This window comes from Mobula birostris, chromosome 13, assembly GCF_030028105.1.
Source record: "Mobula birostris isolate sMobBir1 chromosome 13, sMobBir1.hap1, whole genome shotgun sequence".
Lineage (NCBI taxonomy): Eukaryota > Metazoa > Chordata > Chondrichthyes > Myliobatiformes > Myliobatidae > Mobula > Mobula birostris.
The window spans coordinates 106,236,689-106,251,626 of NC_092382.1; the positions used below are offsets into that span (position 1 = coordinate 106,236,689).

General features: G+C 48.0%; 1 protein-coding gene across 1 annotated transcript in view; it reads right to left on the bottom strand.

Annotated features, from left to right (window-relative positions):
• The window catches only part of LOC140207284 (uncharacterized), a 47,441-nt gene that overhangs the window by 8,791 nt on the left and 23,712 nt on the right, over positions 1-14,938 (bottom strand). Inside the window, exons 2-3 of the mRNA XM_072275765.1 lie at positions 7,698-7,811; positions 2,856-3,008 (exon numbers count right to left, since the gene is read on the bottom strand). Of these exons, the coding sequence (XP_072131866.1) occupies positions 2,856-3,008; positions 7,698-7,811 (267 nt within the window). The remainder of the gene's footprint in view (positions 1-2,855; positions 3,009-7,697; positions 7,812-14,938) is intronic.

Here is a 14,938-nt window from a genome sequence, read left to right on the forward strand (position 1 = left end):
ACTAGATTTTCCACCTCACTTGTCACCCATGGTTCCTTCACCCTACCATTCTTTATCTTCCTCACCGGGACAAATTTATCCCTAACATCCTGCAAGAGATCTCTAAACATCGACCACATGTCCATGGTATCTACTCTTCCCCATTCCACTCTCCCGTGATAAGACAGAAAACGAAACACTTTCAGCCCTATCTCACCGTGGTCAGACACAGTCTGCTGCTCTTCTTCCTCGTCAGATCACACAACACAGAGGTCAGATACGCAAGAAGCTCCGTCCACACCATCCTATCACACACTCCCGGGTGAAAAACAGAGACACGTCTGCTCCATACCCTCCCACCATAAAATCCAGCGGTCAGGCATAGAGTTAAGCGACTCTCACAGTGTCCATTTGCACATTCCAGGGATCAGGCACAGTGTCGCTGCTTCAGCACCGTCTGATTACTGACACCTTTTGAAAGACATGGAGTGAAGCTCTCTTCCACTCTCCCGTGACACACGAGAAGGATCAGAAACAGACCCATCACAGACACCCGGAGTCAGTTATACAGCGTTGGTCTCCGCACGCCATTCAGTCACAGACTTCCTGATGGGTCGGACACACATTGCGTTCCATCCGCAATGACCCGTCACACACTCTCGGGAACAGACGAAGAATGACGCTCTTGTCTCACGGGCCCATCATACTCCCCTCGGTGTCAGGCACAGACTTATGCTCCTTCCACACTGTCCTGGGTTCTGCCTCAGACTGAAGCTTTCTGTCCACCACACTATCACACACTCCTTGGGTCAGACATGGAGAGAAGCTCCCTGCACACTGTCACATCACACAGTCCTGCGGGCACACACAGAGTCAACCTCCGCCCACACTGCCCCATTACTCCCGCCCGTGATTAGACAGGCAATGAAACGCTGTCGGCACCATCCCACCGCATACTCCTGTGGTCAGACACATAATGATGATCCTTCTACCCCGTCACATCACACAACACAGGGTCGGGAAACTGGAGATGCTCCCTCCGCACCGTTCTATCACTCACCCCTGGTAACAGACACAGAGCGGAACACCATCCAGGCACGCTTCACTGTTCCCGATGTCAGACAGACACATGCCCACCCTCCCAAACACACTCACCCACTCCCCACCTCGGCTATTTCTTCCCTCATCACTGTGTCACAAACAGAGTCCAATCATACACACACGGGATGAGACGCAGATTTAAGCTTCCTGCACAAGGTCAGATCACACAATAAAATGGTCACAAGCAGATGGAATCTCTCTCTCCGCGGTCTCATCACACACTACAGGCGTCAGACGTGTAGTGAGGCTCCCTTCCACATTGTCCCATCATACACTCCCGGAGACAGACACCGAGTTTAGCTCCCTCTACAAAGCCACGTCACATACTGCCTGTGTCAGAAACAGAGTGAACCTCTCTCTCCATGGGCTCATTACACATTCCAATGATCAGACGTGGAGTGATGTTTCCTGTACACCGTCCAATTACACTCTTCCCATGTTAGATTCTGAATGTTACTCCTTCCACACCGTTTCATTACACACTCGAGGGGTCAGACACAGAGTGAATCTACCTCCACACCGCCCCTCATACACTCCCTGAGAAAAAGATCAGAATTTAGATCCTTCCCCAAAGTCTAATCTCACAGAGCCTTGGTGAGACACACTGTGAATCTCTCTCTCCACAAACCCATCACACACTCCAGCGGTTAGACACGGAAAGAAACTCCTTTCGCTCACACGACAAATATCAGAGGGAGACCGATTCTCCTCTTCGTCTTCTCAACACACCACAGAGCAAACTGTGTGACACAGAGGGAACCTGCCTCCTCACCGTCCCATCACACACTCCCGAGAATAACACAGTGCGAATCTCTCTCCTCACGTCCCATCACACACTCCCGTGGTCAGACACAGAATGAGTCTCCCTCCACACGGCCACATGGCACACCACCGAGTCTAACAAAGTGTAAATCTCCCTCCTTACGTTTGATCACACACTCCCTGGCGACGCACAGAGTGAAGCTCTCTCTGAACCGTCCCATCACACCCCACTGTGTTCACACACAAAGCGAAGTTCCGCCCTTACCCTCCCATGGCACACTCACGGGGTCAGACTACCTTCACAACATCCAGTAACACAATCCGGTGTCACATAGAGTGAACGCCCTCTGCACTGTCCCATTACACACTCCCGGAGTCAGACACAGACGCTCTCTCTCCCTACGATCCCATTACACACTCCGGGAATCAGATACAGTGTGATGCTCCCTCCACACCGTCCCATCACACAGTCGCGGATTCAGTCACAGAGTGAAGCCCCCTCTGCAACGTCCCATCACTCACTCCTGGATTCAGACACAGGATGAAGCCCCCTCTGCACCTTCCCGTCACACACTCCCGGATTCAGAGTGAAACTCTCTCTCCGCCATGTCATAACACCATTCAGGGGTTAGACCTTGGGTGAAGCTCTCTGGGCCCTGTCCGATCACACAAGCCGTCTGTCAGACACAGAGTGAAGCTGGATCCATACCGTCCCATCAGAGATTTCCGGATTCAGACATAGAGTGAAGCTGTAAAAATACGTCTCACAATCCTCTGGGCAGGCGCAGAGTGAATCCACCTCCACAACGTCCCGTCACACTCTCGTTGGTTCAGTGATAAAGTGCAGCTTCCTGCACGCAGCACCATCACACACTCACAGGTCAAACACAGAGAGGGACTCTCCCGCCATACCGTCTCTTCACTACTCCCGATGTCAAACACAGAGTGACGCTTCCTCTCTCTGTGTCTGCCCTGTGATGAGGAGCGGGTTAAAGATGAGAATGATGCCTCACCTCTTCTGCTGGTCAACAATTCACAGATTTGAGCCTTGGTTTCGTTCACAGCTTTGTACTTCGCTTCCATCTCGTTGATCTTGGATTGAAGGGTTGAGTTTAACTCATCGTAATTTCGGTCCACGGTGAATTTGGACTGACGAATCTGTGACACTGAGAGAGATGGTGAAGGATGATTAACGTTTACAGTGACACGTGATTCAGCAACACGCTACCGAGCGGGCCACAGAGAGTGTTGTGTCAGTGTCACGGTGAAGGTCGTCACAGTGAGAGGTGTCGGCCTGTCGTGTCACACTGAGGGGTATATTAATGTGTCGGTGAAGGTTATGTTGTTGTCACAATGGGGGTCTGCGTCAATATCATGCGGGTCACGATCGAGTTGTTTTGAAGGACGTGGCGGTGTCACCGTGATAGGTGATTCTGTGCCCCGGTGAGAGTTGTGCCGGGTCGCATTGAAGTGTACCTCGATGTCACGGCGAGGGAAATGTCAGAGTAAGGAGCCTGGTGCTGTCAAGGTGAGTGGAGTATCTCTGTCATGGTGTGGGGTGTGTTTGTATCATAGAGAGGAATGTTTTTGTGTCACGGTGAGAGACATGTCATTGCCACGGTGGTTGTAACAGTGTCAGGCTGAGGTGTTTTGGTATCACGCTAAGAGGTTTGCCCGTGTCAGAATGAGGCGTGGGTAATTGCCTCTGTGAGCGGTGCATCGGCGTTATGTTGAGCGGTGATACTGTCTCGGTAAGGGGTGTTACAGTGACTTCTGAGTCTTTGTCACGAGGCGGTGAGGATCACGACGAGGAGCGTGAAGGTGTCACAGTGTACGGTGCCTCAGAGTTACAGTGAAAAAGCGTGTCGGTGTCATTTTGAGGTTTGTTTCGCTGCTGCCTTGAGGAGTTTATCAGTAATACAGTCAGTGGGAATGTCGATGTTACAGTGAGGGGTACGTTGCGGTCAGTGTGACTGCCACGGGTGTGTAACGTCCATGGTCCGTGTCCGTGTTGCGGTTAGGAGTGTATCTGTGTCTCGTTGAAGGTCGTGACCGTGATACGGTGACTGAATTGTTCATGTTCTGGTGAATGGCGTGCCGGTGTCCGGATGAGTCTTGATTGTGTTACGGTGAATGCCGTGTCTTTATCATGGTTATAAGCCATATGACCAGAAGACAAAGGAGCAGAAGTCGGACATTCGACCCGTCGAGTCTGCTCCGCCATGTTATGATGAGCTTATCCATTCCCCCACTTAGTCCCTCTCCCCCGCCTTCTCACCATAACCTTTGATGCCCTGGCTACTCAGATACCTATCAATCTCTGCCTTAAATACACCCAGTGACTTGGCCTCCACTGCCGCCCGTGGCAACAAACCCTGTGGCTAAAAAAAAAAAAATCGCATCTCTGTTCTGAATGGTCGCCCTTCAATCCTTCAGTCATGCGCTCTCGTACTAGACTTCCCCAACATGGGACACAACTTTGCCACATCCGCTTTGTCCATGCCTTTCAACATTCAAAATGTTTCTATGAGGTCCCCCCTCATTCTTCTAAACTCCAAGGAATACAGTCCAAGAGCGGACAAGCGTTCCTCATATGTTAACCCTCTCATTCCCAGAGTTATTCTAGTGAATCTTCTCTGCACCTTCTCCAACGCCAGCACATCCTTTCTCAAATAAGGAGCCCACAACTGCCCACTGTACTCAAATTAAGGTCTCACCAGCGCTTTATAGAGCCTCGACATCACATCCCTGCTCCTATACTCTGTTCCTCCAGAAATCAATGCCAACATCGCATTCGCCTTTTACACCACCGACTCAACCTGGAGGTTAACCTTAAGGGTATCCTGTACGAGGGCTCCCAAGTCCCGTTGCATCGCAGAACTTTGAATTCTTTCCCCATTTAAATAATAGTCTGCTCGCTTATTTCTTCTGCCAAAGTCCATAACCATACACTTTCCAACATTGTATTTCATTCGCCACTTCTTTGCCCATTTTTCCAATCTATCCAAGTCTCTCTGCAGACTCTCCATTTCCTCAGCACTACTGGCCCCTCCACCTATTTTAGTTTCGACAGCAAACTTAGCCACAAAGCCATATATTCCATAATCCAAATCGTCGATGTACAATGTAAAAAGAAGCGGCCCCATCACGGACCCCTGTGAACACCACTCGTAACCGGCAGCCAACCAGAATAGGATCCCTTTACTCCCAGTCTCTGTTTCCTGCCAATCAGCCAACGCTCTATCCACGTATATAACTTTCCCGTCATTCCATGGGCGCTCATCTTGTTCAGTAGCCTCATGTGTGGCACCTTGTCAAAAGCCTTCTGAAAATCCAAATATACAACTTTCTCTGCATCTCCCTTGTCTACACTACCTGTAATTTCCTCAAAATATTTGAAATAGGTTTGTCAGGCAGGATTTTCCTTTAAGGAATCCATGCTGAGTTCTGCCTATCTTGTCATATGCCTCCAGGCACTCTGTAACCTCATCCTTGACAATCGACTCCAACAACTTCCCAAACACCGATGTCAGGCTAACAGGTCTATAATTTCATTTTTGCTTCCTTGCCTCCTTCTTGAATAGCGGGGTGACATTTGCTATCTTCCAGTCCTCCGGAAGCATGCCAGAATCTATCGAGTTTTGAAAGATCATCGCTAGTGCCTCCGCAATCTCCACAGCTGCTTCCTTCAGAACACAAGGGTGCATTCCATCTGCTCCGGGAGATTTATCTACCTTTAGACTATTCAGCTTCCTGAGTATGTTCTCTGTCGTAATTGTGACTGCGCACACTTCTCTTCCCTGCCAGCCTTGAGTGTCCGTTATACTGCTGATGTCTTCCTCAGTGAACACTGATGCAAAATACTCGTTCAGCTCCTCCGCAATCTCCTTATCTCCCATTACAATTTCACCAGCATCATTTTCTATCGGTCCTATGTCTACTCTCACCCGTATTTTGCTCTTTATATACTTGAAAAAGCTTTTAGTATACTCTTTGATATTATTTCATAATTTCCTTTCATAGTTAATCGTTTCCCTCTTAATGACCTACTTAGTTTCCTTTTGGAAGCTTTTAAACATTTTCCAACCCTCTATCTTCCCACTATTTTTTGCTTCCTTGTATGCCCTCTCCTTTGTTTTAACTTTGGCTTTGACTTCTCTTGTCAACCACGGTTGCATTCTTTTTCCATTCGAAAATTTCTTCTTTTTTGGAATATACCTGTCTTACCCCTTCCTCACTTCTCGCATAAACTCCAGCCACTGCTGCTCTGCCGTCTTTTCCGCCAGTGTCTCTTTCCAGTCAACTTTGGCTCGTTCCTCTCTCATGCCGCTGTCATTTCCTTTACTCCACTGAAATACTGACACATCGGATTTCGGCTTCTGTTTCTCAAATCTCACAGTGAACTCAATCATGTTATGATCACTGCCTCCTAAGGGTTCCCTCACCTCAATCTCTCTAATCACCTCCTGTTCATTACATAATACCCAATCCAGTACAGCCGATCCCCGAGTGGCCTCAACAACAATCTGTTCAAAAAGCCATCTCGCAGACATTCTACAAATTCTCTCTCTTGAGATCCAGTGCCGACCTGATTTTCCCAATCCACCAGCATGTTAAAATCCCCCACAATTATCATAACACTGCCGTTCTGACAAGCCTTTTCTATTTCCAGTTGTAATTTGTGGTCCACATCACTACAGTTATTTGGAGGCCTATAAATAACTGCCATCAGGGTCCTTTAACCCCTGAAATTTCTTAGCTCAACCCAAAAAAATTCTACACCTTTCGATCCTATGTCACCTCTTTCTAATGATTTAATATCATGCCTTACCAAGAAAGACACGCCGCCCCTTCTGCCTACCTTCCTAAACTTCCAACACACCGTGTTTCTTTGGACGTTCAGCTCAGATTTTATTTCCTTTCTTATACAAGGCTGCTTCTTCCTATACGTTCTGTCCTTGCTTTTAGCCAGAATATACTATTGTTGGGGACTCTAATGAGTCTCTTGGAAAATCTTCCACTGTTATTTAACCGTCGCACTATATTATATGTGTTCCCAGTTTAAATTCTCTCACATCCCATTTTTGTGTTACGTTGTGGGGTTTATCGGTGTCACGGGTAGAGGACGATTTGTGTCAGGTTGAGGGCGATGTCGGTGTCACGGTGTGGGGCTGATCGTTACCAGGGTTTTGAGAGCATCGGTGTCAGAGTGCGGGGCGGGCGCGGCGTCACGTGGCGTGTCCCTGTCAGTGTGAGGGGAGTGAAGGTTCTCGGTGAGTGTGTGTCGCTCTGTGTCACGGCGAAGAACGTGTCGTCACAGTGGATGGCTCGTGTCAAATTGAGTGGTGTGCTGTTATCACGATGAGGGGTAAGTAGGCGAGCTGTGAGGGGCGTGTCGGTGTCACGATGGGGGATGTATTGTTTTGACGGCGACCCTTATGTAGGTGATGCAGTGCGGTGAGTGTTGGTGTCACGATAAGGGACGAGTCGGCTTGAAAATGAGGAACGTGACTCTGTCATAGTGAGGGATGTGTCTGTGTCACAGTGCGGGACTTGCCAGTGCCACGGCGAGGTGCGTGTCGGTGTTAGAGTGAATCGTTATTACAGTGGGGGGTGTGTCGGTATCAGGTTGAGGGATTTGTGGTATTATGTTGACGGATGTGTTGGTAGGGTCGTGTCAGGGTCACGGTGAAGGATGTGTGGTAGTCATGGTAAGGGGCCCGTCAGTACCGCAGTGAGGGGTGTGTTGGTACCGCAGTGAAGGGTGTTTCCCGGTAATGTTCGGAGTGTATCGCTGTTATAGTGGCCATTTTCATTTTCTGCGGTTTGGTCGTTACGACCGGTGTTAAACTCACCATGAATCCTCCAGCAGATACCCGTGATAATGAGGGTCGCTGTTAAAACGCAGATTAGCCATATGCTTAAGTCTGATCTGTCTCTCCCTGTGGGTCGTTCACTGACCATGTCGTCTGTGGAAAAATCGTTCCTCGACATTGTTAATTGTCATTTTCCCTGATCTATTCCACCCCTGATCTTCCCACTCTCTGAGTTCAAATCAGTCTCTCCCCTCCTGAAGAGCAGTGGACATAAATCACAGAAAAATACAGGCCCTTCGCTCACAATTCTGTGCTATACTAGTGAAATCCTTTCTGCCTTCGCAATCTCCATATCCCTCCAATCCAATTAGATTCTCCCAGTCTACCTCTTGCCGTGGAGATTGGCCACAAGAATATTCTGTTCTGGCTCCACAACTCTTTTCAGCTTCCTGACTTTCACACTGTTTCCCCTTTCCTACACGATGCATCTAACTTCATCCCAATATGTCCTCCCGATCACCCCTCAGCTTTCCAAATGATCCTGTGTTCATCCAGTTCCAGTTCCAGCTCCTTAACGCCGAGTGTTGGAAGCTGTATCCGGATGCACTTCTCACAGGTGAAGACGTCAGAGACACTTGAGGTCTCCCTGCATTCCCATGCCCTACAAGAGGAACATTCAATTCTGCAGCCAGGCATGCCTACTGTTCTAAAAGAGCAATTATAAAAAAGGAAACAGTAAAATAACGGAAAATACATCTATGTACTTTCTCTCAACCGAGACTCTCCTGGCTGAATCATCGAAGAGCTAAAACCTCAAATCCCCACGATAGCACTGCCCACACCAATTATTGGCTCTCGGCTTGCACCGGCCCTTTCTAATAAATTCCGGACCCTGATTGGTTGCTCTTCAAACGCTGATACTTCTTCTAATCGCTGTTTTTTAATGGCCACTCGCCGACCAGTGTGAGTGACACTTACTTGGCTCCTGATCTCTGCTTGGAGACACTGAAATCAGATATCTGTCTGACTCAGACACAGAGGGAGTCTCTCTCCATACCGTCCCATCTCCCTCACGGAGTCAGACACAGAGTGAGCCCCACTCCCCCCAACCCCCCACAACGATCCAGTGCAAAAGATCGTGGTTAGGCAAGTAATTAAGCTTCATCCACATTGTTCTATCACACACGTCCGGCTATAGACACAAAGAGAATCTCCCTCTTTCCTGTCCCTAATACATTCCCGGGGTCAGACAAAAATACTGCACAACGTCCTAACACACACACTCTGAGTTAGACACTGAGTAATGTTCTCTCCACACAGTCGTAACACGCACTGTCAGGGTTCAGCCACAGAGGGGAGCTGCATCCACCGCGTCTCATAACACGCTATTCGGTTCAGTTATTTTATGAATTCGCCCCCTTCCTCCTGCTCCATCGAGGCCCACGCTACCGGATTCAGAAAAAAAAAGAGTCGAAGCTCCCTCCCTCCCCTCTGCTCTGTGTGAGTGTGTGTGTGTGTGTGTGTGTGTGTGTGTGCGAGTGTGTGTGTGTGTGTGTGTGTGTGTGTGTGTGTTTGGGTGTGTGTAGTGTGTGTGTACGTGTGTGTGGGGGGGGGGCTGCGTGTGTGTGTGTGTGTGTGTGTGTGTGTGTTTGTGTGTGTATGTGTGCGTGTGTTTGTGTGTGTCTGTGTCTGTCTGTGTGAACGGATGGGGTGTGGAGAACTATAGTAACGGCGATATCGAGGAGCAGATCGGGAAATAGGTCCTCGAAAGGTGTAATAATAAATTTGTCGTGAAGGAGTTTTAATTTCCTAAATATCGATTGCCATCCCCTCAGAGCAAGCGGTTTAGAAGAGGGGTGGAGCTTGTTAGGTGTTTTAGGAAGTTTTCTTCACACAATACGGAGATAAGCCTACAAGAGGAGAGGCTGTACTTGTTTGGTATTGGGAAACTAACTTGGTCAGGTGTCAGATATCTCAGTGGGAGAGTATTTTGGAGAGAGTCATCATAATTCCATCTCCTTTGCAATAGCATTGGAGAGAGATAGGAACAGACAAGTTAGAAAAGCGTTTAAAAAGTGTACGGGTAATTATGAGGCTATCATGCAGGAAAATGGAGGCTTAAATTGGAAACCGATGTTCTCAGGGAAAAGTCGGAGGCAATGTGGCAAATATCCAGGTGATATTTGTCTAGAGTTCTGCATATCTACGTTGCATTGAAACAGTGAAGTTATGGTAGGGTACAGGAACAGTGGCGTACAAAGGGTGCAATAATTCTCGAAAGAAGAAAAAAAAAAGTTTCTCAAGGTTCACTGAGGTAGGAAATGTTAGAGATCCAGAAGATTACAAGGCTAATCTTGTAATCTTGAAGGCAGCATACATGAGGTTTAGGAAGCAGGGATCAGATGGGTTTATTGAGGAATATAGGGAAGCAAGAAAAGAGCTTATGAAGGGGATGAGAAGAGCAAGAAGGGGGCATGGGAAGGCCTTGGCTCGCAGGGTAAAGGAAAACCCCAAGACATTTTTCAACTATGTGAAGAAAAAAAGAATGACAGGAGTGAAGGTAGGACCAATTAGAGATACAGGTGGGAAAACGTGCCTGGTGGGTGTGGAAGTGAGCGAGGTCCTCAATGAATACTTCTCTTCGGTATTCACCAATGAGAGGGATCTTGTTGATGGTGAGGAGAATATGAGTGAGTTTGATGTTCTGCAGCATGTTGATAATAAAGGAGAGGAGGTGTTGGAGTTGCTAAAATACATTAGGTTGGAAAAGTCCCCGGGGCCTGACGGAATATTCCCCAGGCTGCTGCACGAGACGAGGGAAGAGACTGCTGAGCCTCTGGCTAGGATCATTATGTCCTCGTTGTCCACCGGAATGGTACCGGAAGATTGGAGGCAGGCGAATGTTGTCCTTTTGTTCAAAAAACGGCATAAGGGATAGTCCAGTAATTATACACCAGTGAGTCTTACGTCTGTGGTGGGAAACCTGTGGAAAAGATTCTTAGATACGGGATCTTTGGGCATTTAGAGAATCATGGTCTGATCAGGGACAGTCATCATGGCTTTGTGAAGGGCAGATCGTGTCTAACAAGCCTGATAATGTTCTTTGAGGAGGAGACCAGGCATATAGATGAGGGTAGTGTAGTGGATGTGATCCATATGGATTTTAGTAAGGCATTTGACATGGTTCCACACGGTAGGCTTATTCAGAACATCAGAAGGCATAGGATCCAGGGAGGTTTGGCCAGGAGGATTTAGAATTGCCATGTCTGCAGAAGACAGAGCGTCGGGGTGTAGGGAGTACATTCAGCTTGGAGGATTGTGACCAGTGGTGTCTCACAAGGATCTGTTCTCGGACCTCTACCTTTCATGATGTTTATTAACGACCTGGATGTAGGGGTAGAAGGGTGGGTTGGCAAGTTTGCAGACGGCACAAAAGTTGGTGGTGTTGTAGAGAGTGTAGAGAGTGTAGAGGATTGTCGAAGATTGCAGAGAGACATTGATAGGATGCACAAGTGAGCCGAGAAGTGCCAGATGGTGTTCAAACCGGAGAAGTGTGAGGTGGCACCATTTGGAAGGGCAAACTCCAAGGCAGAGTGCAAAGTAAATGGCAGGATACTTGGTAGTGTGGAGGAGCAGAAGGATCTGGGGGTACATGTCCACAGATTCCTGAAAGTTGCCTCACAGGTGGATAGGATAGTTAAGGAAGCTTATGGAGTGTTAGCTTTCATAAGTCGAGGGATAGAGTTTAAGAGTCGCGATGTAATGATGCAGCTCTATAAAACTCTGATTAGGCCACACTTGGAGCACTGTGTACAGTTCTAGTTACCTCACTAGAGGAAGGATGTGGAAGCATTGGAAAGGGTACAGAAGAGATTTACTAGGATGCTGCCTGGTGTAGAGAGTATGCATTGTGACCAGAGATTAAGGGAGCTAGGGCTTTACTTTTTGAAGAGCAGGATGAGAGGAGACATGATAGAGGTGTACAAGATAATAAAAGGAATAGATAGAGTGGATAGCCAGAGCCTCTACCCCAGGGCACCACTGCTCAATACAAGAGGACATGGTTTTAAGGTAAGGTGTGGGAAGTTCAAGGAGGATATAACACGAACGTTTTTTACTCAGTGGTGGTTGGTGCGTGGAATGCACCGCCTGAGTCAGTGGTGGAGGCAGATACACTAGTGAAGTTTAAGAGACTACTCCTCAGGTATATGTAGGAATTTAAGGTGGGGGCTTATACTGGAGGCAGGGTTTGAGGGTCGGCACAACATTGTGTTCCGAAGTGCCTATAATGTGCTGTAGTGTTCCATGTTCTATGTTCTAATAGGAAGCAGCTTAAGAAGGAAATTAGGAGAGCCAGAAGGGGCCATGAGAAGGTCTTGGCCTTCACGACTCAGGAAAACCCCAGGGCAATTCTACAAGTAGGTGAAGAGCAAGAGGGTAAGACGTGGAAGAATGGGGCCTATCAAGTATGACAGTGGGAAAGTATGTATGAAACCGGAGGAAATAGCATAGGTACTTAATGAATACTGTATTCAGTATTCACTGTGCTTAAGATCTTGGTGATTGTCGTGATAAGTTACAGCAAACCGAAAAGCTTGTGCATTTATATATTAAGAAAGAGCGTGTGCTGGCGCGTTTTGAAAGCATTAAGTTGGATAAGTCGCCGGGACCGGATGGGATGTACCCCAGGCTACTGTGGGAAGCGAGGGGGGAGATTTCTGAGTCTGTGGCGATGATCTTTGCATTAGCAATGGGCACGCGAGAGTTTCCAGAAGATTGGAGGGTTACAGATGTTGTTCCTTTATTCAGAAAGGGAGTATAGATAGTTCAGGAAATTATAGACCAGTGAGTCTTATCTAAGTGGTTGGTAAGTTAATGGAGAAGATCCTGAGAGGCAGGTTTTATGAATATTTGGAGTGGAATAATGTGATTAGGAGTAGTCAGCATGGCTTCATCAAGGGCAGGTCATACCTTACGAGCCTGATTGAATATTATGAAGATGTGACTAAACACATTGATGAAAGAACAACAGTAGATTTAGTGTATCTGGATTTCGGAAAGGCATTTGATAAGGTACACCATGCAAGGCATATTGAGAATGTAAGGAGGCATGGGATGCAAGGGGCCATTGCTTTGTGTCTACAGAACTGGCTTGCCCACAGAAGGCAAAGAGTGGTTGTACTCGAGTCATATTCTGCATGGAGGTCGGTTACCAGTGGAGTGCGTCAGGGATCTGTTCTGTGACCCTCAGTCTTCGTGATTTTTATAAATGTCGTTGATGAGAAAGTGGAGTAATATATTGGTAGGTTTCCTGATGACACAAATGTTGTTCTCTGGCAGAGGAAATGAAGGAGCTGCACAACGTGAGGGCGGTGTGGCGCGGCCTACAGTCTGTGCTGCCCCCTAGTGTTCACACGGCAGAAGTCAAGATCTGCTGCGGTCGATTGCACATTATGGTAAATTCCATTGTCGCAGGGCCTCAGGTAGGTTGGAGGTGTTGGGGATAGTGTGGAGGGCTGTCAGGAGTTACAGCGGGACACTGATAGGATGCAAAGCCGGACTGACGTGTGGCAGATGGAGTTCAACCCAGAAAAGTGTGAAGTGGTTAATTTTGGTAGGTCAAATATGTGGCAGAATGTAGTATTAATGGCAAGACTCTTGGAATTGAACGTAGGCCCGAGAAGTAATACTGCAGCTTCTAAGGACCCTGATCAGACCACACCTGGATAACTCTGCCCAGTTCTGGTCGCCTCAATACAGGAAGATGTGGAAGCCATATAAAAGAAACAGAGGAGATTTACAAGGATGTTGCCTGGATTGGGAAGCATGCCTTATGAGAATAGGTTGAGTGGACTCGGCTTTTTCCTCTTGGAGCGCCGGACAATGAGAGGTGACCTGATAGAGGCCTATAAGATGATGAGAGACATTGATCGTGTGGATAGTCAAAGGCTTTTTCCCAGGGCTGAAATGGTTGCCACAAGAGAACACAGGTTAAAGCTGCTGGGGAGCAGGTATCGCGGAGATGTCAGGTGTAAATGTTTTACTCAGAGAGTGGTGAGTGCGTGGAATGGCCTGCCCGCTACAGTGGTGTTGGCGGACACGATACACTATTTTAAGAGACCTTTAGATAGGTACATGGAGCTCAGTAAGATAGAAGGCTGTTGGTAAGACTAGTATTTTCTAAGGTAGGGGCGTGTCCGGCACAACTCTGTGGGCCGAAGGTCCTGTATTGTGCTGCAGTTTTTGTATGTTTCTGTGACGGAATGTGTGGAGCGGGCTTTGCGGTGAAGGCGTGCAAGCCACTGGAGTAAGTTGGGGTGAACCCACACAATCGGTTCAACCACACCGAGCATTGGAGAGTTTGAGAACCGAGAGATCGATATTCGGTTGGAAAGAGGGAGGTGTGGCCACAGACGTTAACTCTTCCACACCCTCATCGCACTTCGCTCTGAACAGAAAGAGGGAGGGGTGGAGTGGAGTGGATCACAGAGGGATGTAGGGGTGTAGGGGAGGTGTGGGATTACAGAAACAGGCCGGGGTGCAGGAGAGGGCTGTGTGACGCATACGTGGAAGGATAAGGGGGTGGAATTCGGCACGCAGATATGGAGGTTTGTTAGCGAGGAGACAGGCGATGGAGACGGGGAGGAGTGTGTCAGTATTACAACGCAGGCTGTGGCGGTGTATCGGTGACACAATGAAGGACGCGTCATTGTCACGGTAAGGGGTGTGTCGGTGTCGAGGTGGCGCGTGTGTCAGTCCCTTGGCACACCTCGCCATTCACAGTGTTTATACCCCGGACTTGTACACCTATGTCCCTCCCTCCGTCAACACTTCCCACTATTCACAGTATAGGTCATTGCATTCCACACTGAGATTAGACTGCGATTTGGATCCCAGTTACCAGGTACACCTTTGCAAGAAAACAACTTGTCCAAATTCACTTTATCCAAATTCATTTTGATCCAAGGTAAAATTGGACGTGCTCCAATTTAGAATCCAAACCCGAGGGCCGGACCTCTCCTTTTTCATAACTACCTTGAAACTGATGGTATTTTGATCACCAGATTAAAGGTGTTCCCCTGCACAAACCTCTGACACTTGGCTTCTCTCATTTTGCAGTAGGAGATCAAGTATTGCCTTCCCTCTCGCTGGGATTTCTCCGTACCGTGTAAGTAATCTTCCCTGAATATTTTTGACAAAATCTCTCGCACTGGTCCTCTTGCAGAATGGGACTCAATTGAAAAGCTAAAATTGCCTGCTATATCAGTCTTGTATTTCAG